The 25220-nt window shown below is 50.7% G+C and overlaps 10 protein-coding genes across 10 annotated transcripts; 6 read left to right on the top strand and 4 right to left on the bottom strand.

Annotated features, from left to right (window-relative positions):
• Positions 1–1028: 1028 nt before the first annotated feature.
• On the top strand, positions 1029–2195 carry QC764_309940 (uncharacterized protein; the record flags this gene model as incomplete). The annotated part of the gene is made up of 1 exon (XM_062946105.1): positions 1029–2195. The coding sequence occupies one exon, from the start codon at positions 1029–1031 to the stop codon at positions 2193–2195; it is 1167 nt and encodes a 388-aa protein (XP_062802159.1).
• Positions 2196–2254: 59 nt separating this feature from the next.
• Positions 2255–2842, bottom strand: QC764_309930 (uncharacterized protein; the record flags this gene model as incomplete). The annotated part of the gene is made up of 1 exon (XM_062946104.1): positions 2255–2842. The coding sequence occupies one exon, from the start codon at positions 2840–2842 to the stop codon at positions 2255–2257; it is 588 nt and encodes a 195-aa protein (XP_062802158.1).
• Positions 2843–3576: 734 nt separating this feature from the next.
• Positions 3577–4302, top strand: QC764_0057800 (uncharacterized protein; the record flags this gene model as incomplete). The annotated part of the gene is made up of 1 exon (XM_062940475.1): positions 3577–4302. One exon carries the CDS (start codon positions 3577–3579, stop codon positions 4300–4302), a length of 726 nt encoding a protein of 241 aa, XP_062802157.1.
• A 1499-nt stretch (positions 4303–5801) lies between these two features.
• FNT1 (NB-ARC domain and tetratricopeptide repeat-containing NOD-like receptor) lies at positions 5802–11444 on the bottom strand (the record flags this gene model as incomplete). Its single annotated transcript, XM_062946103.1, has 6 exons — positions 11244–11444; positions 11029–11185; positions 9482–10984; positions 9217–9393; positions 5936–6428; positions 5802–5879 (listed from the first exon to the last, which is right to left on the bottom strand). Exons 1-6 carry the CDS (start codon positions 11347–11349, stop codon positions 5802–5804), a joined length of 2514 nt encoding a protein of 837 aa, XP_062802156.1. The 5' UTR covers positions 11350–11444.
• Positions 11445–12437: 993 nt separating this feature from the next.
• Positions 12438–13538, top strand: HELLF (Prion amyloid fibrils-forming protein). Its single transcript, XM_062946102.1, has 2 exons — positions 12438–12986; positions 13035–13538. Exons 1-2 carry the CDS (start codon positions 12553–12555, stop codon positions 13435–13437), a joined length of 837 nt encoding a protein of 278 aa, XP_062802155.1. The 5' UTR covers positions 12438–12552; the 3' UTR covers positions 13438–13538.
• A 2662-nt stretch (positions 13539–16200) lies between these two features.
• Positions 16201–17933, top strand: QC764_309880 (uncharacterized protein). The gene is made up of 2 exons (XM_062946101.1): positions 16201–16916; positions 16976–17933. The coding sequence occupies exons 1-2, from the start codon at positions 16354–16356 to the stop codon at positions 17814–17816; spliced, it is 1404 nt and encodes a 467-aa protein (XP_062802154.1). The 5' UTR covers positions 16201–16353; the 3' UTR covers positions 17817–17933.
• Positions 17934–18503, bottom strand: QC764_309870 (uncharacterized protein; the record flags this gene model as incomplete). Its single annotated transcript, XM_062946100.1, has 1 exon — positions 17934–18503. One exon carries the CDS (start codon positions 18501–18503, stop codon positions 17934–17936), a length of 570 nt encoding a protein of 189 aa, XP_062802153.1.
• Positions 18504–18794: 291 nt separating this feature from the next.
• Positions 18795–22315, bottom strand: QC764_309860 (uncharacterized protein). The gene is made up of 6 exons (XM_062946099.1): positions 21353–22315; positions 20830–21298; positions 20603–20775; positions 19496–20553; positions 19106–19447; positions 18795–19047 (listed from the first exon to the last, which is right to left on the bottom strand). The coding sequence occupies exons 1-6, from the start codon at positions 21781–21783 to the stop codon at positions 18980–18982; spliced, it is 2541 nt and encodes an 846-aa protein (XP_062802152.1). The 5' UTR covers positions 21784–22315; the 3' UTR covers positions 18795–18979.
• Positions 21996–22567, top strand: QC764_0057740 (uncharacterized protein; the record flags this gene model as incomplete). The annotated part of the gene is made up of 2 exons (XM_062940474.1): positions 21996–22315; positions 22370–22567. Exons 1-2 carry the CDS (start codon positions 22277–22279, stop codon positions 22565–22567), a joined length of 237 nt encoding a protein of 78 aa, XP_062802151.1. The 5' UTR covers positions 21996–22276.
• A 71-nt stretch (positions 22568–22638) lies between these two features.
• On the top strand, positions 22639–25127 carry QC764_309850 (uncharacterized protein; the record flags this gene model as incomplete). The annotated part of the gene is made up of 4 exons (XM_062946098.1): positions 22639–23073; positions 23127–23561; positions 23620–23721; positions 23787–25127. The coding sequence occupies 4 exons, from the start codon at positions 22639–22641 to the stop codon at positions 24894–24896; spliced, it is 2082 nt and encodes a 693-aa protein (XP_062802150.1). The 3' UTR covers positions 24897–25127.
• Between the last annotated feature and the right edge of the window lie 93 nt (positions 25128–25220).

Here is a 25220-nt window from a genome sequence, read left to right as displayed (position 1 = left end):
CGATTGGGAGCTATGGAAGTAGTTGGAGACCAACCAAGTGTGTGTTGAGTTTGAGCAACCGCTCGTTGAGCACCTCAAAAGAGCTTTGATTTTCTGATTGACAGTAACGGACGGTTTGTGCGTCTTGTCACTTCTTGGGCTACTAGGCGCTCGGATATCCGGAGGCTTTTATCGGCAGTGGACAAATGGACAGACGAAAATCACCCTGCGCCTGATTCGGATTCGGATTGAGCGTTGAGCTTCTTTGGCATAAGAGGTCTTCACGGATTCTAGAGAAGAGAGTTTTCAACTCGATTACATCTCAATACAACATCGGTGATTTCTCACTCAAAACTGACTTTCAAAAGTCTTTTCGAGAGGCAAAGTGACCATGTTCGTTCTTACGTAGATCCTGTGAAGCTGAACCTTGAGCTCGCCACTTTACATGTACCTCACGCTGGCGGAAGCAATCTTCATCGATCAAAGAACTACCGTTAAGGGGCCTCCATAACCACGAGACATTGATTCTTCCTCATAACTCGTGCCAGACTGTCAACTAGATATTCCTTGAGCTGGTCCGATGCTCATCCAGAAACGTCACCAGTGTAACATCTGCCTTTGGATGCCCAATCAACTTTCCCGTCACCGGCTGGGGACCCTTCTCTTTCCTCGGAACCACAATTCGGGACAGGCAATAATGAGACTACTGAAGAAGCCGGAAGCCAAGTCTTAAAAGTTGGTCGAATGGGTTACGGACCTCCTGCGAGATGGCAAAAAGCTTTGTCAAGGCTGAGGCGGGACGCTCGATCCTTTTTCAGGAGGAGCGATGCAGCCAGATGGTACATGTGCGACTTTCTGATCGGGACAGGCAGTATTTCAAGGCGAGGGGCTGATTACTTCAGGCGGACTTTGGACGCGCTGACCAGACCGCCCATCGGTGGCCCTGATATTGAGGCGGAGTACCTGAAAACTCTTTGCACTGTGTATTCTGCAGCCTCGAAACATACAACCAGGCTGTTGGCCCTATCCTATAACACAGCCACCTCCATATGCCATCACTGGAAGGCACGGCGCGGTTGGTAGTGGCCCGTGCGCTGTCCACTATCACAACAAACCAAAATGCTATTCCAGGTTCGTTTCAATCAGAGTGCTTTGGGTCTGCTGTATATCCCAGCCATTTTCCCCCAGTTTTCTGGTGCCTTGCGAGGGAATATTCGGTTTACATTCAGAATTTCTCTACCTTAGTCTTCCCGCGACGACTCCCTCAAGCCACATCGCAATTCCCAGCGAGCGGGTCTCCACTTTCCCTCATGTCAGGTCTCGATGCGCTGCTCAACCGGCCACGTCCCAGCGCCTGGCAGCGATTTGTTCAACAGCCATGCATTTTCCTCGCGCACAAGCTCTACACGTGGAGACAAATTATTCCCATACAACCGATACACCCCGTCTCAGTTGTTTGTATTTCCGACACCCACAACAGTCAACCCGCGCTGCCGGACGGTGACATCCTCATCCACGCCGGCGACCTTACGCAGTCGGGATCCTTACAGGAACTGCAGACTGCAGTTACATGGCTGCGCGCCCAGTCACACCCTGTCAAGATCGTCGTTGCAGGAAACCATGACTTACTCCTCGACGAATCCTATACAGGCCATCGCGGCGATAACTTCAATGCAGGAAAGGCGGCTGGCAAGATGATCAACTGGGGCGATATCATCTATCTCGAGAACAGTGAGGCGACCGTTACCTGCGCCAACGGTCGCCAACTACGCGTTTACGGCAGTCCTCGCTCCCCTCGCCATGGGAACTGGGCCTTCCAGTATCCCCGCAGCAAAGACGTCTGGACGGGAGCGACACCAAAAGGTGTCGATATACTGATTACCCATGGGCCTCCGCGTGCACATCTCGATCTGCAAAGACTAGGTTGTGACTACCTGCTGCGGGAACTATGGCGAGTTCGCCCCAAGTTGCATGTGTTTGGACATGTTCATGAGGGTGCGGGTACGGAGTGGCTGCAGTTTGATGGGTTGCAGAGAGCATATGAAGATACTGTAATTACCGGCGGTGGGTTCTGGAATCTTTTATGGACGCTGAAGGCGTTTTTACTCACACTTTTCGGCACTGCTGCCGAGGCGAAACACCTGCTTGTTAATGCAGCGATGGTAGGCGGCCTACGGGATGACGAGCGAAGGCGACCGGTCAAGGTGATGATATAGCATTGTATGTACATATAGACGGGCGAAGAAACGACACGGGGGGTATCTATGTACTACTTTTATACAAAAAGTACGTGAGGCTCCTCCGCAATGATATTCATGTCCAAAAATCGCTTGCTCCTGCTCTCCTCCCCCGGCTGCTTACCGGACTTATCTGGTATAATCAAAGTCTGCCGCAACGCCGGCACCTTTGCCACCCAGGCCGGTTCCGTTTCCAGGACAATCTCCCGGGCTTTCAACGCATTCTCCGCTGCGGCGCCAGTGATAATAGCGGGACTGCCGCGCGGCAGTCCGCGCTCAATTAGACGGTTGAATGCCGTTACTAGATATGATGGCAAGACAGCGAGGATGGCGTACCGCTCCGGGTCTGGGTCGATAGGGTCCGGGATGTCGGAAACAGCCCACGATGGTTGGTTATAGAAGTACTCGATTTCAGATCGCAGGCCGGTGATGTACCCGGTGACCAGATACTCGTACATGCGGTACAGGGATGCTGTGGGGGTCTTGCCTTTGCTGTGTGCTGGTTGTCCCTTGCGTTCATCTCGGTGATCCAAGAGCCATGCCACTGTTGGGGCAGTGGTGTCGGCGGTTGCGTTGTTCGGCTCCCGGCGGAAGACCTTGGAAATGGCACGCGCAAGGTTAGACATTTTGGATGAAATTGTTGGAGATCTGATGCGAGGGGAATTTGTAGTCAATGAGGAAGGACAGTGAGCGGAACGTGAAGAGACAACGGAGTAAGGATTTTAGATGTTGGCAGGTTGAAGATGTTGCTAGGTTGAAGCTGTTGGTGGGTTGAAGCTGTTGGTAGGTTGAAGTTGTTGGCAGGTTGAAGCTGTTGGCAGGCGTTGAAGAGGAAGTTTAGCCGCCCGCAATGCGGCACAGTGCAGCTGTCACTGTATAGGTTTGACAGCCCCGTTCGGCCGGGCATCAAGCGAACCCTGCCTTGTTCCATCTGCTAGCAGATGGGCAGGCCGTTCCGCCCAGAATGATATTTTAGGATCACATTCGTCTGGTTCCTTACCCCTTATTATCGAGAATGAGCCTTGCCGCGACCCTCGAGCCTGATTATAAAACCAACCGATACTGGCGCTAGGCTCGCGTTGGCCCGAGACTACGACGTCGCGCTGTATGAAGACCAGCGTCCACATGATGTCGAAAGATGAGGCTATATCGAGGGTTAAGAGTCCTAAATATGGACGGAGACTGGGATGTTGATGAGGATAAAAGGTCTACAACTTGACTAGTTCGGATGTCAAACCAGAAACCTGAACAGCAGCCTTCTTGACATTTGTTATTTCACGATCTACCTCTCTCATCCAGTCCCAACCTTCATACCTCCCTTATCGCTTGCAGCCGCCGTGTAAAGCCTCGTCCGTCCATCATGGGTCAACAGTATTCTCGCCTGCGACAACGGCGCAATGCCGACCGACTCCGTGATCTGGCACCACGGAGAACCTCCGGACGTGAGGATGCCCTCCCCAATCTGGACTATCAAACGCTTTGGAATGCCCTCAACAACGTTGCTGCTTACATCAACCGTCGCAATGGCAACGTGACGGTAATCGCAGTCGGCGGCGCTGTCAACACCATCCACTTGCGAAGCCGCAATGCAACACACGACGTTGACTTTTTCAACAACCAGTTGACGGTCAATGATTACGAGCTTCTGATCAATGGTGCCAAGGATGCGGTTAGGCGTGACCGGCGGCTCACCGAGGAGTGGTTCAACAACCGCACCATTTTCTTCATCCCCCAGGAACGGCGCGATGAACTGACGGAGGAGGCCCTCCTCATCCACGAAGTCATCTTCCGCGCGGCGGGCCTGACCGTGCTGGCGGCACCATGGCAGTACTCCTTCTCCTGCAAGGTGGACCGTCTATCCGGGGGCGGACTCAATAGTGCGCAGAGCTATGATCTCGACGATGCCGTGCAGTATATACATCGTTATCTGCTGCAGCGCGGTGGAAGACAGGTGAACAAGTCGACAGTGCGGGGGTGGTTTGTGCATTATCAACTGCAGTGGACGCACGCCAATGAAACTGTGATTGCGCGTGTGAATGCGGCCTATCGGGCCAGGTTCCATGTGAATTACGATGTCATTGTGTGAAATGATTTCAGTTGGCATTGGGGATGTGCAGCAGGCTGCATACTCTTGATTTCTCTCAAATAGATGGGGGAGGGGGGGCATATAGGCGTCCTGGAGTATATTCCTCGGATATCTAACCTAGTTTTATCCTAGCATATGGTCTGTAATACACTCTTTTTTTGTGTCTGGTATCATCCGTGACCTTATGTAAATTCTGGGAAGAATTATCATACAAGGTTAAATGACATTGTGGTTTCAGTTTGGGGTGCCAGGAAGCCATCTGTAAGCCACTATGATCTTGGTATTCGTTTTCTACTCCCTCAACTAGAGTTGAAGCAATTTACAGCTTTCCGTGCGGCACAGGGCTGAGAGGGCGTGCGAGTTGTGCGCTAGGTGTGCAACGAGGGTTTAGCACCGGTGTAGATCATGTTGGCTTCAACTGGTGTGAATTGTCCAGATCAACGTAGGCTAATACCTAACAACATAATCGACGCTGCACATAATCAGACTCCCATATCCCGCAGCCAGCCATGATTGCTAAATGTGGTGCCGATGCCGGCAACGCCGACCATATTGCCCAGGGCAAGGTTATGAAGATGGCTGAGCAGTCGAAAACCTGTGGCAGAGAAGTCTAGAGCCAGCATCTGCCAGGGGCGGCCTCCATCATACGGTAGGTTGAACACCGGCTGAATCGAGTTAGGGACTTACTTGAGACATTTGATTTTTATCAAGTTGGCCTCCTGTCCCATGCCACCTCGTCTCGGCAAGATGGTTCATGGTTTGCATGTTTGTTGAGTCTGAATTTGAATAAATTCCATCTTAGGTAGCTGCTTCCAGATCAGTTGATATTCTAACTACTCGAAACAGCTGCTGACTTGCGCTCTCCATATCCAAGGTCTCGGCTGTACGCCGTTCTGCTCTTTGGCCTCAGTTTCTTGCGAACAGGATGAGGGTTGACTGTAGACCTGTGAGGCAGCCTATTCTCCAAGGCCAGGGCGATCACTTCATTTGGATCAGTTGAAGTCTTTCCACATGTTGTCTTACGAGCGCCTATTATGTCTTGAAGTAAATGATAGCTGAGAACGGCTATGTGGAGTTGAGACCATAGAACAGTATATAAATTAAAATTTGGGAATGAGTTGGGAAGGCAATCGCATTTGGCGAGGGAAGATGCCATACTTATAGAAATTACAAGAGCATGAGTATGGCGTATCAGTGGGACGCTGAAGACCCCGGGAATGCCCCTCAGTTGAAAGGGATTTTCAAGGAGCATAAAGTCAATTCGTCTTTTATAATAGGCAGAATTCCCAACATGACCCATGTTCGGCATAACTGCACAAGGAAATTGACATGGTACAACATGCCGCCATACTAGATGAGGCTCAAAGTGTATCCCTCAGCCGCTAAATAACACAAAGGTCTCTGTAGAGGTTGTTTCCCAAACAGTTACCTTGAACGCATGTCCATCTTCAGTTGTGGCCCACAATTCATGGTACGGCAAAATACATGAAGTTCCCTGGCTACTCGCGCTTCCCATACTTCTCTGTGAGGTGATCAAGCAGTTGCTCACCCGTCTTGAACTCCCAAGCATCAATCCCCTGATTGTTGTTGACAATCACCTCGACACCATCAGCGATATCCCAAAATGCATCACCATCGAGAAAAAAGAGGATAAGTTATAGTAAATCTTTTCCTTTTCGGTCCTGAAGGCATCAGGCTGGTCTGCCCAGGCGCGGGTGATTGCACGCTTCCAGAGCATGAAGTCGAAGTACCGGATGTACTTATTTGGCTCGGAGCCGTCAAAGCGAGTGGGCTCTTTGATGCCCTCCTTGTCCTGAGTGGTTATGCCTTGTTGCTGGTGCTTGCCAACACTGACCTCGAGGTCGACAACCTGCTTCTTCAAGTTGTTGACTTCATTCTTGAGATTGGTATTCTCGTTCTTCAGCTCGCGGATCTGCTTGTTGCCGTGTCCGGCCAACTGGTTCCAAATGGCAAGCAAGCTACCCAGACCGCTAGGGCGAGCAATATGAGGGTGATGAATGTTGACCCCCAAGTAGTGAAGCACGTCAAACCTGGATAGTATCTTGGGCTGGCTCTCGATGGTTGAATGAATGTCTCGGTAGAACGGCAGCGCTTTCAAGAGTTCACTACGAATATTGATAACGTTCTGGGTAGTCGGTCTCTAAAAAGATTTCTGTCTCGTCCGAACATAGTTAGCCCAAAATCAGGCTCGCTTCACCCTCGGCTTACCCTTAGCTTACCTTAAGCTTACTACCGCTTACTTTACGCTTGCCCTACACTCTCCACTCTCTAAAAACGATAACTTTACATAACGCCTTATATCTATGTTTAGAGCCTCCCTCTCCGATAGAGACGAATCCTCTACCAAAACGGAGACTAAGAAATAGGCTCGCCAGCATATTTATTCTCCGTAAAAAAAAAACTCTATATTATGGTAGCCATTTTGTCACAGTTAACCCAACGGCAGGTCGCACAGTATGTTGGGCGCAGGACGTCCCCAGCCAATCATTTGGAAAGTCAGGAGACAGCCAATTGGGGGCTGGCCAGAAGTGCTATGGCGCCAAGACCCACGAGCACTCTGCAGGATGCAAGATACTCGGGGTAATCGAAGGCATAGCACGACGAGCACTCTACGGGATGCGATGTGCTAGGAGTGATCGGGGCCATAGCAGAATGAGCACTTCGGGGCCCCAAGGTCTATATATACGGAGGAACTGGCTGGTGTAGACAGACAGTTCCGCAGTATGCAATACAAGTCACAATCGTTAGTACTCAGACTGTTGTGATTGAGGCAAGCCATTGTTGTGCACTGTTTAGCTGCACCGAACCAGTTGTCAGAAGTTACCTTCAACCCGTATCCCTTTCAGAGGTTCTGTACAGGGGTTCGTCACAGTCCCCTTGTAGGGCAGGAAGTACTTCTACTTGGTCAGTCTGTTAATAGCTGTGAGGATGCTATTATATTTAACGTCGGTGACCGGGTCTCTGGAGACTAGTAATTTCGTGGTTAAGTGTCTGGTTACTAAGCTGTATAAATAATTGTTTTGCTAATGGTTATGGTTCTAGAAAACCGTAAAGCTTATGTTTCTTTACTTTTATTCTTTTGCTAAGGTTATATCCCCGTAGCGTTCCCTCCATACTTTCCTTAATCTTGGCCTCTTTAAAATTTATTTAATCTTTCCTATTGTTTTATTTATTCTTATATGTCCCCCCGAGTTTTAGCTCGTGGACCTCCTGAATCAATGTCTTCCGTTGTCCCGGCTCGATGTAAGCCCAGTTGTGACATCCCGGGCCAGAGTCGGTAATTGTCGTCGTTTTAGATCGTCGAAGATTCCAGCTTAGCCTATCGCTCCTAATCGTCGCTGCTGATATTACTTTGATAATTTTTGGCTGTTGATTCTTCTCAGTATACCGCGCAATACCTAGCCCACTACTGAAGCGGGTGCCTTAATATTCCTTCTATTATTTCTTACCGTAAGGATGGTGATTTTTCCGGTCATTTTTCCGGTGATTTCTTCGTAGTGATCCATCCTTCTGCTCAGCGCATCCGCTCTTGTGTTATCGGAGCCTTTCTTATAGTGGATCTGGAAATTAAATTTTGATAAGAATTCGGACCATCTAGTTTGTTTTGCATTGAGGACCTTAGGTGGTGGTGAAGTATTTCAGGTTTTTGTGGTCCGTGTAGACCTAGAACTCGTGGTTGGTAGCGCTGAGGTATGGTCTCCACTCCTCTAAGGCCTCGCTAATGGCAAATAGCTCTTTCTATTATGTATCGTGTAGTTCTTGCGTAGTCCCTCCAATTTCTTCGAAAAGAAGGCTACTGGGTGTAACTTCCCATCTTTGCCTCCAATGGCGGAGTCTGAGGCATCCGTCTCGACCTCGAACGGTCGTCATGGATCTAGAAGTAAGAACGTTAGGAAGAGTACGCTAATAAAGAACGCTAGACAGCTAAACAATTCCGTGTTAGGAATAAGGTATGTTACGATTATAGTAGATGAAAACAGATGGACCTCCGGCGAAACTCGATTGGCTGAACGCTAGATATACACGTGTATTATCACTAAGCCGATCGGCTCCTATGCCTATCGACTGTATACTCAACTAGGGATTTATAACGTCTTCCGAATTATATATTAAAAAGGGCAGTGGAACACTCTTTAGCATCACAAAAACAGGACGATACCCAGCCTCCAACCCTGATCGGAATCAACGGCGATGGAGAAGAGAAAGTAGAGTAGCAAGTGGAGGAGATCTTGAAGGTAAAGAAAGTAAGGGGAAGGACAGAGCTCCTGATAAAATGGTCTAGCTATGCTAAGCCTATATAGGAACCCCTAAGTAACTTCGAGGAAACGGAGGCGCTAGATATATTCGAGGAGAAATACGGAAAGGGCTCCCCTCCCTAATCGGACATCCTAGGAGAGGAGGGGGGTAATGTGACGGGATAAGTCCTGGCATATGTAGACCTCGACAACCCTCGGCAACACTCTTGATGAAGCTATTCCGAACTTACATAGCTACATACACAAACCACTACACTAGAACCTTCTATCGCCGCGTACTGGCCAACGCGTAGCTATATTAGAGGCTCATATCCTCAAAACTTCTCTTTCTTTTTTCATTTTCTTCTCCAAGTGTAGTGTACTCGTAGAGTGGCCTAGCTAGTTACAATACACTACCTTGAGACCGTTGATTGGCGCCGACAAAATCCCTCCAGCTCCCCTAAATTCGGCCAGCGATTACTGTGGAGTCGTAGCTCTGACGTGATGAGCTATACGCCCAAATATTCGGCGTATACGAGAGCTTTTCTTCTTGTCCGGCCCATATAAATTCAAGGCGCGTAAAGATCTTTCGGCAGAGGGATGAGCTTGGCCTAGTACCTTGCGCTGCAACTGGAAACAGTCCTGAATTATAGCTAACGCTTTAGGACGTCGCTGTCGGCTATTCCAGGTAAGGGCGCGGTCGTGCATGGCCTGGAGAGTGTTAGGATGCTTGTCGCCGAGAACGTCGCGCCGCAGTACCAGCACTTCCACTAATATCTTCTCCACCTCCTTATACCTCCCTTGAGCATGATATGTGGTGGCCAGCGACGCCATACTCCAGATCGTGTCAGGGATGTTTGTCTCCGAGAACGTTATGCCGTAGTGCCAGCACTTCCACTTTAATCTTCTCCGCTTCCTCATACCTCCCCTGAGTATAGTATGTGGTGGCTAGCTCCGCCATGCTCCTGATCGTGTCAGGATGCTTGTCACCGAGAACGTCGCGCTGCAGTGCCAGCACTTCCATGTAATTCTTCTCCGCCTCCTCATACCTCCCCTGATTATGGTATGTGGCGGCCAGACTCGCCATACTCCAGATCGTGTCAGGATGCTTGTCGCCGAGAAGTTCCCTCCGATACTCATAGGCTCTTAGGTCCACAGGCTCCCGCTCTCTCCACCTCCCACGGTCATACAGATAGTCCGACACTCGAGTCAACAGCGCCGCTGCCTCTACCCCACCCCTACACAACCCGGCCCATCCGGCCGCAAGCTGCGCATGTCTAAGATATCTCTCGCACTCTCCCCATAATTCTCGTCGCCTCTCCGGAAATAGAGATGTGGCAGCATGAAGAGCTACCTCCGAAAAATGCCATTGGTCCGTCCGCCGATCCTCTTGGCTTAAGCTATACTGTGTAGCCTCCTGCACGAGTTTGTGCATCTCGTAGGCCCCGTACCGTTCGTCGGACGTGCGCGGACGTAGGAACGAAAAGTGTTGTAGAAGAACTATTGCTGCTAGGACTTTGTTATCATCGTCCTGGTGCTCGTCTTGGTGCTCGTACTGGTCCTTGATGCATACGGACTTCGCGCTTGCGGTTTTTTCATATCTGGTCGGTCTTGCTGTTATCTCGGCTGCCTTCGCCACCAACTCCAACGGGATGTTTTGGTTATCTACAAATGCAAGCGAGTGGAGGATATTGTAGGCCATCTGGTTCTCCTGTCGGATGTGCTCGATTGAGATACCCCACGTCTGCATGACGCTGTTCGACACATCCGCTCTGCGGTGTCGGTCGAACTCCGTCTTGCTGAACAGTTGCCATCTCTTTATACGTCTCTTTAGCTTTGATAAATACTCGCCGATTGGGATGGCCGTCCTTCCCATATATGCTGCCGCCTGTGATACCGCGAGCGGGAGCAAGTCGAGCTCGGCAAGTAGCGCCATGGCGTTGTGGGACTCCTCCTCGGCAATCTCTCTACACATGACCGTTTCGAGCAATATCTTCGCCTCTCCCTCCGTCATGCTAGCGACATTGATCGCTCGTCGGCCGCCCACAAGGCTGCCGCGGATCCGCTTATCACGACTTGTCCACAGCACCGTCCCTGCGGGGCCCCGGGGCACGAAATCATACAGACTTTGCTTCTCTTCTGTGTCCTGACCTTGGTCTCTGCCTGATTGTGTCCGGCCCACCCCAAACACAGCGAGGTTGTCGGCGTTATCGAGAATAAGCAGCCAGCACGGGCTCGCCTCGATCCGCTCACGCACGGCCATTAACAACTCCGGACCATTCAGACCATCCGCCAGGCCCAGCCTCTTCGCAATTACCTTGTAGTCCTGCGTAAATGTCGTCTCGTTGTCGGCGTGGACCCAGAACACAGAGCAGGCGGGGTCACGGCTCCGGCGGTAGGCATACTCGAGCGCAATCTGCGTTTTGCTTTTCCGGTCAGCGGATGCAGTGTAATTTAGTGGCAGACTTACCCGGAGCCGCCGAGACCCCAGAGCGCCGCGCTCTGGTAGTCGGGCGAGGGGGGTAGAAGCTGGTCGAGCTCGGCGAAGATGTAGCGGTCCACTACGTCCTCATTGCGCGGGAACGGGATAATCCGCTGCGCAGCGTGCTGTTTCGCCTGTGTTTCATCTGTCTTACTGTCAGTTGCCGTCTATCGTTAGCGTAGAACAGATAGACGTTGGCTTACGATGGATGTGGAAAGATCCGTTAACGTGACCCTGGAACAGCAAGCCGCCGTGGGAAGCTTCCGCATTCCCAAAACACTGCTCCACATGTTGCCCCGCCCGCGCCATTGCGTTAGTTGACGGAATTCTCTCGGACGTGATGTGAAATAATTTTATAACTGAGACGCGCTGGCCGCTGGATGAAGATCACTGCAGAGACGAAGTAATGCTTTTGGAAACGAACATAATGCTAGTAAGAACGATAACTGCACGAACCTGGCGCGTAAGCTGGCTGGAGAGATCACGTGGGAAGAGGCATTACGGGCGCTACGGGCGACTGAGGGCGGAGTGCGGCTGAGCCATGGAAACCGCCCATCACATAATGTGACGAACCCTCGATCAGGACCTCTGAGGGATACTAGATCAAAGGCGACTCCTGAATACCGGTTCGGTGTAGCCAAATGGCGCACAACAATGATCAACAATTGTCTCTTACAAACGCTAGGCCGGAGAGCTTACAGCTTGTCAAATACAATATGGGGCCCAAAAAAGGTGTCAATTCTGGTGTTCTACGAGGGAGAGTTTCCCAGGTGGCTAGTTGAGGCCAAACCTGGTGGCTCAGGTCCCACTGCCAAGATATTAACCCCTTAACAGCGGGTCCCTTTGACTAATTTGACACAGCTTACACCACTGACCCTGTTTGTTTGTCTACATCTCCTTGGGCTTTATTATTGTTAGTGCGGCAGGGGTCATTATATAGCAACTTCCACCAAAATCCCTGTCACGCTAACAATAAGTACCGTGGAGAAGGTGTACCTCTGGGGGTATTTTCAACAGGGTTTTGATCATGAGGAATCTTACCGAGATGTTAAAACTGCAACTTTCCAGGGCATTAGCGTGCACGTCACCATATATAACCGCTGGAATCTGGATTGATCCAAGCTGCCAACTTGGATCACTTGTAGCGAAAGGATTCCTTATCAAGGATCTTGAGACCACTGAATGTTTTTTTAACTGAACTGAACTACCAAGCCCTGATTCCAGCCTTGATTCCAGCCTTTGTCACACCCAATGTCAACGAACTCCTCTCCAACATTCTGTCACACGGCAACTAACCAATCATCCACGGCCACATCAACATCAGATCACCATCAGGCCTCCATGAGGGGTAACTGCAGGCTCTAAGCCACTCGTTAGGAAGTAAGGCATCAATACCTGTTCGATAGACAACAGTCAAAGAACTGGAGTCCACTGAAGATTATTAGTCTGAATTGAACCAATATTCTAAACCCTGATATTACAGCCCTTGTCACACATTCTTCTTCACGGATTATGGATCCCCTCAGCGTTACTGCCAGTGCAGTAACCCTTGCCACTGCCGCGTTACAGAGCGCTAAGGCTCTTCACGACCTGATTGATGGACTCGCGGATGCGCCACATTCTGTTTCGCAGAGCAAGAACCTTCTTTCTCAGACCCAAACAACATTAGGAACTCTAGCGCGAACACTCGAAACGAATTGTGCGCCTGACACAGTCGATTCCGTTCTCAAGGAGATAGAGCTTAACAAGGTGTTGGAGTCGACAAAATCTATTTGTCAAGGATTCACAGCTGCCATTACAAGAGTTACCAGCCATTCAACGGATTCGCATTTCAGCAAACGCGACAGACTCGCCGTATACTTTAAAGACACAAAGATAAATAAACTAAACAAAGATTTGGCAGACTGTCAAAGAACCATCACGATGGTTCTATCTTCAATCACGCTGTACAGGTCCCACTCATTTAACCGAGAAACTCCACTAACACAGAATAGGATTGTTTCGAGCCGCACCTCTGGGAATATCGATCAGCTTCGGACTCAATTCGCTACACAGGAGCAGGCTCTAGCCAATTTGAGTGCACAACTATCGATAAGAGAACCAGAGCCACAAGCAGATGACGACGGCATAGCTGCTGAGGGAGACTCGAGCGCGCGGTTAACGGACAGCCTTAGAGATGTCTGCCAGAAGACTCTGTCGGTGACCCGCGCATGGCGTACTGGGCAGAAGTTTGGTGATATGAAGACAGACGACCATTCGATTGCTATGCAAGGGATAGTCGGCGTGGCACAGCCAGGCGTGGACCAGTCGTTTGGCAGCTTAACGACCACGAAGAGTAGCCGTGCATTTCAAGGGCAAATGGATGCAGGCTCTTTTAGCAACCTCTTCAGCAAATGATGTTGGTTTTCCTACGTAACTGGAAACTGCAGTTAGCCACGGTCTTAAGAAGTTTTCTTCTTACTATCATCTCCTTGCATTTAGCCCCATCTCAATACACATGACCTAATCAATAATAGGTCTGCCCATGCCGCCTGTGGCTTATTTGCTCGCTTCACTTTCCAACAACTGGCCCAGGACTTGGAGTTTACTGTGCTGTTGGTCGTAGCCAAGGCCTGTTGGTGGCTACGTGTGACATCAACCCAGTATCGCTCTCAGAGGTTCTGATCATCGGTTCGTCACACTCCTTGACACTCTCATGTTGCAGCGGATGATGCTTCCAAAGAAGAAGAGAATCCACGAGGGAAATAGCCTTAAGAATCCGGAAGTGTAGTTTCATCCACAATCACCTACAGACTTATTGTGTATCGCCATTAGAAGCTATTTATGGCTTCAATAAAGGCAGCGGTTCCCTATGCCTTGTTGCCCAGGTTAAAACGTAGAACCTGTTTCTAGCTCCAGCAAAGGCAGAACATCGCTGCCTACACAGGCAAAATGAAAAAAGACGTTTCCGGCTTTAGCAGAAGGCTGGGATTTCATGTCATCATCCTTGTCACGGATAGCACAGGTTGACAGGTCAATCGTAGTGGTATTCAGCTAAGCTACAGTCTACGCTCTATTGCGCCTGGTACAGACAGGCTCTATTGTCAAGACGTAGCTTAAAGAGCTACCAACAGATCTCACGGCAGCGAGATGCAGAGTCTTTTTGGTCGCATTTGCAGTATATAAACTCACGGATTGATGGAGAAATACAAGTTCTAGTACAAGCTTACAAGTGCGACTGAGACAAGCCTATTGTTGTGCACCTTTTGGCTGCACCGATCTATCATTTAGAAGTTACCTTCAACTGTGTCTCTTTCAGAGGTTCTGGATAGGGGATAGTCACACCGAGCCGTCCTCGGACCCACTTCGGCTCAGGGCGATGCTCACTGCGCTCACTCTTTGCTCAGCTTCTGAGACTAATACGAACTGAGCCAAAAAATGTTGTCGGGTGACTATACAGGTATGTAGCGGGTAACGGAACAAAATCCTTCATTGACGATCTTGTTCCTGGAAACCGGACCATTGATGTATGTCCGTCCCTTATTTTCTCAGCATTTTTGGCCACTGCCTAACCTATGGTAATAGCACCTGAACGACGAATTCCGCCATGTCTGCAACAGAATACAAATATGGTCCTTTTTCGAAAGCGTTCCGATGAGCTTTGGCCTTGTTGTGGAAAAGGAATCTGCTGTTCTCGGTTGGTTGCACATCCGACCACTTTCAAGCTGATTGTTGTCTAACTCTGACGCTAAAGGGCTTCCTGGAGAGCATGTTCGATACATGGAGGCCGACCACCGCCATCTCTGCAAATTTGACAGCCCCACTAGTCCAAATTACTTGGTCTTATGTAATTCTTTCCTTTCCACCATCAAGCAACTGGAATTAAAGAGTAGGTGGTCACTTTCAGAAATGATGATGGTTTAGACGTTGACTAAACACGTTTCAACAGCCTGGGACTAACCGACAAATCTGCATCGGTCACAGATGAAACAGATCTCCTCACTTCTTCGGATTGAGAAACGGCCAGAGTCAATCTTGCCCTCAACGAGAAGCAGCACCGTGGTTCGTGCCAGTGATTGACCAGCAACGATGTTTTCCAAGCATGGGTCTCCTCTCGTCAAGGAATCCTCAACCCTGATGGCACACGGCTACTGATTGCCTACGAGAATAGAGCCAGGCTGATTTCTGTCATCCTCAGGCTCGGCTGGAAGATGATGGGGCGACTGGTGACGAAGTGCGCACCGACAAGTATGGGGATGCTACTGACGACGACATGGACGATCACGAGGTAGTCCAAACCGTCGAACTAGGCGCTTTTTGGGGAACTGACCCATCCGACACCGACCGCTTGCTCGCCATACACGGAAACGGAACGACACACCTTTTTGACTGGTCTTCTATTAGCCAGCTAGGCGAACCCGTCAGCCTCGAAATCCCAGAAGCACTTTGCCCATTTCTCGGTCTCTCAGACTCGTGGGTCTCACATCCGAAATCTCGATACTATGTTCTCAAAACATGCGGGCAATGACAAGGAGCATCTAATGGCTTTGCTGTGCTAGACACGGCAAAATTTGCAGGCGGTGTTCAGCAGGAGGTAACGGCGCTCCAACATCGGGCATTTGAGAATGTCGAGGTACTCAGGTTTGTCGGGATCCTTCGGTCGACTTTGTTTTTTCTTGACACGAAGCAGTGGGTGTGTTCGATGAGTGTGAAGAATCTGGGGGAAACGACACATTATTCGAGGCACTTTTTTATTCCGCCGACGTGGCACACGGGGGATAACATACCTGTGATTGGGATTGTGTCGAAGGGTTTGATGACTATTGCGGTGGGGTCACAGTTGGTGTGGGTGAATGGGTGTATGGAGTTTGATGAGAAGGTGCTGCTGGTTGCTGTGTGAGGCGAGGCCTGGGTGATGATAGCAAAGAGGCCTTAAAAGATGCTTGAGAAACCCTTCAGACATCATCATCTATTCACTGCAGTTTCTCTGTTTCCCCGGCGTTGCAGGCTCCTATTATGCCTCCCTGAACGATTGAAGCAAGATTGGTCAAGTCGTAGGATAAGCAGTTCCAAGCCTGGGTTAGGGTTACCACCCCAAATCACCCCCTTGGCACCACTTGGACCCATCTCACCATCTTGGCCCCAAGGCCCCCAATGATACGCTGTTGATGACCCCTGCAAACGGAGCCGAAGCCCCTGTCTAGCTCCACCCATCGTCATCCCCAATCCCCATTCCAACTTTCTCGCGTTTTGAACCTTTTGAACTCTACAACATCCCTCTCCCAAGATGACCCCGCGACAGCACCACCACAACCGTCGCCTCCGCCCAAAACGATGAAATTTCTCCTCCATCCTTCCCTCCAAGCCATACCGCGCCGCCTGCCCCGCTCCCGTCGCGTGAACCTCGTGTTCAGACTCTCGGCGCTGATACTCCTGCTCTCCGTCCTCGAGGCCTTCTACCACAGCCAGGTGTCGCTGTCGATCCCCCGACCGGCCGAACATCATAATCTTGACGAGCCGTTCTCGATTGGATGTCAGGATGTTTCCAAGCTGGTGACGCGGCCGCGGGAGAGCGCGGTGCTGGTTATGCTGGCGAGGAACAGCGAGCTCAAGGAGGCGAGGAAGACGGTGGAGAATGTGGAGGAGAGGTTTAACAAGTGGTTCAACTACCCGGTGCTGTTTCTGAACAATGAGCCCTGGAGCGAGGAGTTTGTCAGGGGGATGAAGGAGGTTGTGAGTGGAGAGGTGAGGTTTGAGGTCATACCCGAGGGGATATGGGGACCGACTGCGGGGTTGACGGAGGAGGTGGTGGGGGAGTATTTGAGGAAGCAGAAGGAAGAGGGGGTGTATAAGGGGGAGATTGAGGGGTATCATCATATGTGTCGGTTTTATTCTGGGTGTGTTTTCACTCTCTCTTCTCACGAGATGGCTCGAAACTAACGTCATGTGTCAACAGTGAATTCTACAACCTCGACGCCCTGAAAGAATACAAATACTACTGGCGCCTCGAGCCAGGCGTCAGCTACGGCTGCTCCCTCACCTACGACCCCTTCGTCATGATGGCCGACCGCGGCAAAAAATACGGCTACACTGTCGCCCTCTGGGAGGAACCCAACACGTGCCCCTCGTTATTCCGAACCGTCGACGAGTTCCGAACGCAAAACAACATCCCCATGCACCCCAACTGGAAAGCCATGATTGACGAGGAGACGAACTGGCTGCTGAAACCGGCGCCCATCCGCTGGCTGCTTGGGAAGGTCCTCCGTCGAGAACACTACGACATCAAGGGCGAGAAGTGGAATTTGTGTCACTATTGGTCCAACTTTGAAATTGCAGACTTGGATTTCTTCAGAGGGGAACAATACCAGAAACTGTTTAGACATTTGGATAAAACGGGGGGTTTTTACCGGGAGAGGTGGGGAGATGCGCCGATTCACTCGCTGGCGGTGCACTTGCTGCTTGGGGCGGAGGAGATGCATCATTTTAGTGATGTTGGGTATTATCATGAGCCTTTTTGGCAGTGTCCTCAGAATGCCAAGGGGAAGCAGCTTTTGGATAATGAGATGATTGGCAAGGCACCGAAGGGGATGGGTGAGGAGCAGGAAGGGGGCCATGGGTGTAGGTGTGAGTGCGGGTTGGGGAAGAAGGGAGACTGGAGGAGGAGGAATAATAGGGGGATTTGTCTGGAGAAGTTGCAGAGGCCGGCGGCGTATGTGAGGCCTAGTTGGTGGGATTTGAGGAGGAGGAGGTGGCCGTATTCGGTTGGGTTTGATGAGGAGGGGAGATATGTGATGTAGGGCTGATCTGGTGCCGTTTCTTCAGCTCTTGGATAGAGGTTGTATAAGAGAAAAAGGCTGGATCAAGGGCGTTCTTTGATATCTAGAATGATACCTCCCGAAATTCACTCCTTGTCATCATCTCCAGGGCTCCTTATAAAGAACATCATACTCCAGCATCAAAATCCCCGTCTCTTTCCTCTCACATCCCCTCAACTCCAACCTCCACCCATCCTCTCTTCCCTTTCCCTCAAACATCTTCACCCCCTCCCCCAGCAACACCGGCATAACCGCCACCTCCACCGTGTCAACCAGTCCCAACCTCAGCATCTCCCCCGCCAACTTGCCCCCACCCATGAGCCAGATATCACCATCCTTTCCCCCCTCCCTCCCCTTGAGCGCCCTGACAAAAGACTCCACCTCCCCTAGCTTCACAACCTCAACCTGTGTCTCCAGATCTCGATCCAGGGTGTCGCCAACAACAACCACGCTCCCTGTTTTGTAGTAAGCCCGCAACGGGTTCTCTGCGGGGTCCATGGCAAGATATGCCTCGTGTGTTGTCCGGCCCATGACAAAGCAGCCGAACTGGGCGTACAGGCTATCGAAATCAATCGTCTTGTCGTCGACGATCCAGCTGTAGGAGCCGGTGGGGGTGGCTATGAAGCCGTCGAGCGAGGCGGCGAGGTTGTACCGGACTTTGCGGGGCATGGTGGGTAGGTGGAGGGATGTTGTTTGGTTCAACGTGTGAAGGGTGATGATGTGACGGAATTGAAGATGGGGGGCGGGAGGGATGGAAGAGATGTCGATTTAAGGTTGATGGAACTTGACATATTTTGGTATCAACATAAGAGCCGGCTCTGAATGGTGGCCTGCTACTCACTACTTAGGCAGACGCTGCACGACGTATGGTTGGATGCAGGGTAGGTAATATCGGAGGAGCATTACCCCGGCTGCCAAGTCATAAAGGGCTTTGGAAAAGACATGCACTATGAACCCATGTGTAATGAAATAGAGTTTACTTTTTGAAATAAGGCTTCAATTGTATTGTACACACCATGCACAGGCCACCGTGACTTGCTCTCTCGTACACAAAAACAGCATTTGTATAAATCAAATTTTTACACAGAACGCCAACACAAAACCGGGTATATCCATCACTGTCGTGTATAAGCTAAAACATCTAATCATACCACCGCATACTTCGAGTACAGCTCCTTCAAGTCGTTAAAGTTTGTAACGAACCGCTGCCGAGCTAAATCATGTCAGATACTTCAAGTTGCAAGTTGTAACAGACACAGAAGCACACATACCTTGGACACTGCCAAACTCAATAGTCACAAGCTTCAATTTCTTGACCTGCTTCATACCACCCTTGCTCAAATCATTGTACTGTTGAAACCTGCCAGCACTGGCCAGATTCCACGTTGAGGCCCCTTCTGTCCCACCCCCGTTGTTCTTCTTCTTATTGTTGACACTTTTCGTGTCTTCGGGAGCGGCTGTCTCCTTGGCATAGATTTTGTCTCGTCCTCCCGCAGGCTGAAGCACGACTTGGCAGCACTGTGATGGAGCTGCTTGTTGGCGTGCTTGAGGATGTTCAGACCGTCCCTGGCGGCATTTGCAGAGGTCCGGGTTGATTCGAATATTTGAATTGACTGCTCATATCAGCTGAAGCTAGAAAGTAAAACCGGAAGGAAACATACTGTCAATGGCCAGCAGACTACTTGGCTCTGCTGATGTTCTTCCTCTGATGAAGAGCACCAAGCGAGGTGGCTCAGGAGCCTGAATGATGCATCCCATGGTTCCTCGAGGTCCCACTTGAATCATAGCAGCAGACTGGGTGGTGCTTGCGACGGAGACCGCTGAAGATTGAGATGTTACGGAAAATGCGACTGATGGGCGCCGCGGAAGCGGGCGGTTGGTGTTTGCATTGGACCTCTGGACCGGCGAAACGGGGGAGGTTAACGTGGTTTGAAAATCGTCACTCTGAGTTGAATAGCGTTGAGGAACGGGCGATGACTGAGTTGCCCCACCGACTTGAGCCAGGAGCATGGGATGTTGCCAGGGGGAGTTGGAATTGCAGCTGTTTCCTGAGAATCTGTTGTTGCTGTTAGGGAAAGGCGTTTGCCGGAATGAAGACATGATCGGGGGCGGTGTCTCAACACTCTGGCTGGAACTGGTTGGACTAGTTGCGGGGGTTAGGGCAGGCTCTTGTGACAGGGTCAGCCTCGAGAAAGAATCCAATGGAGGCAAAACTGGTGGCGGTGTGCTCGGGTTGAAACCCATGCCAGGTAGATTTCTCAAGGTGCTGGTGGAGGAGGTCAGAATTTCTTTTGGCAAGGCTCGGCCAGTCGGTCTAACAGTCGAAGACCATAGCTGCACCCGTCCTGTGCTTCGTCGTTGTGTTCCTCGCAGGACCCCTTCTGCTTGCTGCAGAATTATCTTGGCTCCAAAAAGATCATCAACCACTCTGTAACCGGTAAAGAATTGCTGCAAGTCGAAGAGGGCGCCCTTGGTGTGAAACGCCAACCTAAAGCCAGCTTGTCCACCCAGGTGGCTGGGATTTATGATTATGGAATAAAAGTCGTTGCCTTGAACCAGCGAATCATCCGATGGTATCACCATGAGACTTGTGCGGTCGACCTGGTAGACTGTGTCTCTGTTGGCTACACATGTGATCATTGTCAGTTGCTGGTTATTCTTTGCGTCGTGTTGCCATATCTCCAGATATTGCTCGGCAGTATTGTGATCTTGCAAACGACTGGTACAAGTTAGTAACACGCAGTACAGGTTCTTAGGTCTCAACATACCAGGTGAAGATCTTCTCGCCCCTCCTGGGATCGTTCTCGTCATACTGTGGTGGCCTCCAACCACAATGCTCATCCCAGCTATGCTGTTCCCTGTGTAAAGCCTCTTGCACCTGAGCCCAGGTTGGAACCTGACTTCCATTCTGAGCCAGTGCATCATGAGCATCGAATATCCTCTAATATATGGTTAGACTGGGGAGTGTTCAAGATCATGAATGACAGGCGCCTACCTCTCCTAGCTTGTGCAGATATCTCTGCACCGTCATGCCAAGACGCGGAAAGTGTGCCTCCAAGTCATCAATAGTCGCCCTGGAGGAGACTTCCATGCATTCATTGCCCGACCTAGTGGCCTGAAGTGTCCAGTAAGCTCGGATCATGTTGGCAATCTGCGATACCAGGATCTGCTCGGCAGGTTGCTCGACTCTTCTCCTGGCGTGCCAGCATGTGGCCCTATCGAGATAGAAGATGGTTTCATCTATGCCTTGTGCGAGGGGCATGCTGCTTAGACTTCCGTGTTTCGAGATGGCAATGGCCACCAACAAATCCTCCAAGGGCTGTGGAATTTCAAGAACCCGCTCCGGCTCGGCTGGCCGGGGCTGGCCGAGCATTACCGATAGTCTCGCCTCAAGTAAGTCAAAACGTTGTAGGAGTAGCTCGCCAACCCCTACAATCAGCCTCCGAGTGCCATCACTGGTCTCACTGGGGTTCAGTCAGCACTGCTCAAAGTAGCAACATAAAAACAAGGAGGCATACATTTCTAGAGCCTTGAAGGCTACTGAAAGTTTTATGTTCAAGAAAGCAATACGCTCCCTCAGCATCATGACCTCGTCCTTGACGAGGAGAAACCATCGCCAGTTGTAGATCGGGCCTCGGTTGCGGCCATATGTAGAATGACGTTCGAAGAGTCGTAAGCACTCCTCAAGGACGCCGGTGAAATTGCCGAGCACATGGTGGAAGTTGTTGGCAGCAGCGGTAGTCGGTCTATTGTTGAGGAGTGAACCACGATCGGCTTGGTCAATGGCGCCAGCGAGGTTGAGAAGACTGATTCTCAGGTCCTTGATGTCCTGTCCGAACTCGAGGTATTGTTCGTGAGCGTCATGGATGTCACTCCATCCAATCTCAATAACCCTGTAGGCGAGAGCAAGAGCACCGTGAATCTGCGATATCTCAAAGGGCAGCGACATCGCTCCGCATGGATCGAGGCACGGAATGCAGACAGATCAAAGACAGGTCCATAGGTGTGGGGAGCATAGACAAGATGGGCAGGTGGGAGGGGCTCAGTTAAACGGCCCTAGCCCTTCAGTGGAGCGGGAAAGCAGAGAGGAAAGGACGAGGAGACGAAAGAGGGAAGAGACGCACCCCGCATTCTTTCCTTCCCGGCATTGCTCACCTGGAGCCTTGTTAACGTAAACATGGCATTTTCCGTCGTCCGCCCTGGAAATCTAAAGAATCCGCTTAACATCAATCGAATATCGCAGGAGGCGCACGCATCGGCCCAGGCACAGACAGCAACTTGCAGCGTCGCAAGGCAGATTCCCTCGGAGGCTTTCAAAATTAATTCGGTCACCGGGTTCCAGATGCGCCTACCGATGCGGGTGGCTGAAAGCACTGGACGGTGCAGCTCTGCTGGCTTCAGCTGAAGGTCTAGAACCAGGAAATCCCGCTTCACTTCTCATCATGGCATCGCTCGTCTGCACTGAGTCCAATCGGCTCCCGGTGTTAGTCAATAATTCTAAAACACAGTGGCTCATTTGCTATCACATCATGCAGGAGGCAGCCCATGCCTGTGCTCTCTCGGTGTCTATGGCGGGCATGGCGAGTTTTGCTCTGGTGACCAGACAAGGCTCTGAGAGACCACTGGAAGTGAACAAGACTGAGCTCCCCCGCATCCAAGAAGAAGAGCTGAGACGATGTCCTGTCTCCCATAAGCTCTGGGTACCCCAGATTCCCAAGATCCGTTCACCCTGATTCTCGACAACATATCACGACTCAAGTCTACCATGGTGGTGGCTTTACCTTTGATATAGCAGTATTACACCATGTATCAACAAACAGCCACGGCCGAGCCGGATCCGAGCATAGGATTTGGCTTCAATCAGGCTCAACCTCCACCAGAGGCCCCAGACTGGTCCCCAGGATTGGATCCCCAAGATCAACAAGCTCTTTATGAAGCAAGAGAAGACCATGACGCCATTGTCGAAGAGATCCCATCAGAGAAAGACAGTCTGGGTCGCTTCTCGGTACTCTGCCTGATATTCAACCGCATGATCGGATCTGGAATCTTCAACGCTTCGTCGCAGATTTTCTACAATACCCAGAGTGTTGCCGTTACCCTACTGCTGTGGCTTTTCGGTGTTGCTGTCGCCTTATCGGGTATCATTCTCTATATCGAGTTGGGCTTGACAGTCCCAAGGTGGCAGAGACCGGATGGTACAAAGATTTCAACCCCAAGAAGTGGAGGTGAACTGCCCTATGTAAGTCTTGCGCTTCACGAGATTATTTTGAACAAATAGCTGACAAAGTTTAGTTGAACTACTTCCTCAAGCTTCCTCGGTTTCTGGCCACATGTCTGTTCGGAGTATCCTTCCTTGTCTTTGGCAACACGGCGACCAACTCGATTGCTTTTGCTGCTGCCGTCCTTCAAGCATCAGACACCAGCCAAACAGCCGGCCGAATGGTGGCCATTGCTTTGGCTGTCAATACCTTCTCTTGTCTACTCCACAGCATGTCTCGAAAATGGGGTATCCGTCTCAACAATGTTTTAGGCTCTCTTAAAGTGACTATGCTTGTCATCATGGTCATCTTCGGACTTCGTTGGCTAAATCTGGATGTGGCAAGAGACAACTTTGATTCGAGCACATCCTTGAAGAGAGCCGATAACACTCAATGGGGAGTTTACAAGTATGCAGAGGCAATGATCTACGCAATCTTCCCTTTTGGCGGATTTCATCAGGCCAACTACGTATGTTTAACTTGTTGAATCTGCTATCAAAACCCAGGTAATAACTTACAAATGATAGGTTCTGGCTGAGATCAAGGCACCGCACAAGAACTTTGCCCGAACATCGGGTTACGGAGTGCTGTTTATTTGCTGCCTCTTTATGACCATCACCATTCTCTACGTAGGATATCCTCTCCTTTTTTTGGCGTCAGCTCTGTTCTCTTAAGCTAACAATCACTTACAAAGGCCGCCAACATCCCCAAAGCAGACCTCTTCACAGCTGACCTCGACATTGCCTTCAATTTCTTCAAGCGCACCGTCGGGTCTGGCGTAGCTGAAAGCAAAATCAAGGCCGCCTGCGGCTCGCTACGCGCCCTATCTGCTATCGGGAACGTCATTGTTTTCACTTTTACCGCCGCCCGTGTCAAGCAAGAAGTTGCCAAGGAAGGTGTTCTCCCTGGCAGCATTTATCTTGCTTCTTCCTATGAGTTCACCTTTCGCCATGGGTTCAGACGCATCCCAGACCATCAAGCCGGTGGGTTCTTGCATACGGAAAAGTCACCCGCTGCAGCTTTGGCGTTGCACTGGACTGTTACTTCTGTTCTAATCCTTGCCGCCATGTTGTCGACTGACAGTGTGGTGTTCTCGCATCTACCGGGTTATTCGCTTCTGTTGATGGCGTATGCTTACGGCCTGGATGTGATTTGGTTTTCGTGTATTGGGGTGGGGATGCTGTATCTTCGTTTGTGGCCTGGATCAAACTGGCGATACAAGTCTCCCATTCCGCATGTTTTGGGGGTCATTGCGGCGGTCATCTTTACTGCTACCAACATTGTGCCGCTTGTCACGATTTGGGTCTATGATCCTGCGCAGAGATATATTGCTCACTCGAGTGACAGGGTGGATTGGTTTGCGCCGCAGATGACTGCCATGGCAGTATTAGTAGCGGCGGCACTCTACTGGGTTGGCTTTAGGGTTTGGCTGTGGCAAAAGAGGGTGAGAGAGGGAGTTGTGTGGGAGGTGGTGAGGACGCCTATCTTTTGGGCTGGATCACAAGGGCAAGGTCAAGCTCAGCAGCAAGGGGGTGCTCAGGGGCAGCCGCAGCTGGTGCAGATTTATGAGATCATTCGGTTCAAGTGGAGGGTTTGGACTGGGGATGAGGAAGAGGGTCGGGGGTCCGGGAAGCCGGAGGGACCGCAGCAGGGAGGGTTCTGGGAGGGGGAGGTGCCAGTGGATAATAGTTATGGGAATGGGGGTGGGGGGTATGCTACTGGGAACAACTATGGGAGTGGGAGTGGGAACCTGCTGAACCAGAACCAACAACAGGGGTATCAGGGTCACGGGCAGGGGTATTAAGGGCATTTCAGAGGCTTTTGTTTTGGTTATATTTTCTGTTTCAAGCAAATTTTGAGCTGCATATGAATCGGTGCCTCTCCTTACTCTTGTTATGCAGACCCGCCTGCTGTCAGTGTCGGTGTCCCCTCTTTATAAGAGAGAACAGTCAACACATTCAGGCCTGTGGCTCACTATTACGACGAGGACGCAAGTTATTGAACAATTGATATATCACCCCATTTCTCGCCTCTATCAGCGAAGTAGTTTCTCTTCGCCCCTGGGCGCTTCGCGGTTGCGACGACATGAGGAACGACGTTGGGTCTGAACAAGGTCCTTTCAGGCAGC

This window comes from Podospora pseudoanserina, chromosome 3 (assembly GCF_035222485.1).
Source record: "Podospora pseudoanserina strain CBS 124.78 chromosome 3, whole genome shotgun sequence".
Classification (NCBI taxonomy): Eukaryota; Fungi; Ascomycota; class Sordariomycetes; order Sordariales; family Podosporaceae; genus Podospora; species Podospora pseudoanserina.
Note: the sequence above shows the minus strand (reverse complement) of the source record. Positions and strands in the feature narration are given on the sequence as shown.

Excerpts from the sequence above, each read along its gene's own strand:
- HELLF (XM_062946102.1), top strand. The coding sequence starts at position 12,553 with ATGGATCCCCTCAGCGTTACTGCCAGTGCAGTAACCCTTGCCACTGCC. Across the intron at positions 12,987-13,034 it reads GTTCTATCTTCAATCACGCT|GATTGTTTCGAGCCGCACCT; the intron begins GTACAGGTCCCA and ends AACACAGAATAG.
- QC764_309880 (XM_062946101.1), top strand. The coding sequence starts at position 16,354 with ATGAAATTTCTCCTCCATCCTTCCCTCCAAGCCATACCGCGCCGCCTG. Across the intron at positions 16,917-16,975 it reads ATGTGTCGGTTTTATTCTGG|TGAATTCTACAACCTCGACG; the intron begins GTGTGTTTTCAC and ends ATGTGTCAACAG.
- QC764_309860 (XM_062946099.1), bottom strand. The coding sequence starts at position 21,783 with ATGTCGCTGCCCTTTGAGATATCGCAGATTCACGGTGCTCTTGCTCTC. Across the intron at positions 21,299-21,352 it reads GCCTTCAAGGCTCTAGAAAT|TGAGACCAGTGATGGCACTC; the intron begins GTATGCCTCCTT and ends ACTGAACCCCAG. Across the intron at positions 19,048-19,105 it reads TGAGTTTGGCAGTGTCCAAG|CTCGGCAGCGGTTCGTTACA; the intron begins GTATGTGTGCTT and ends GACATGATTTAG.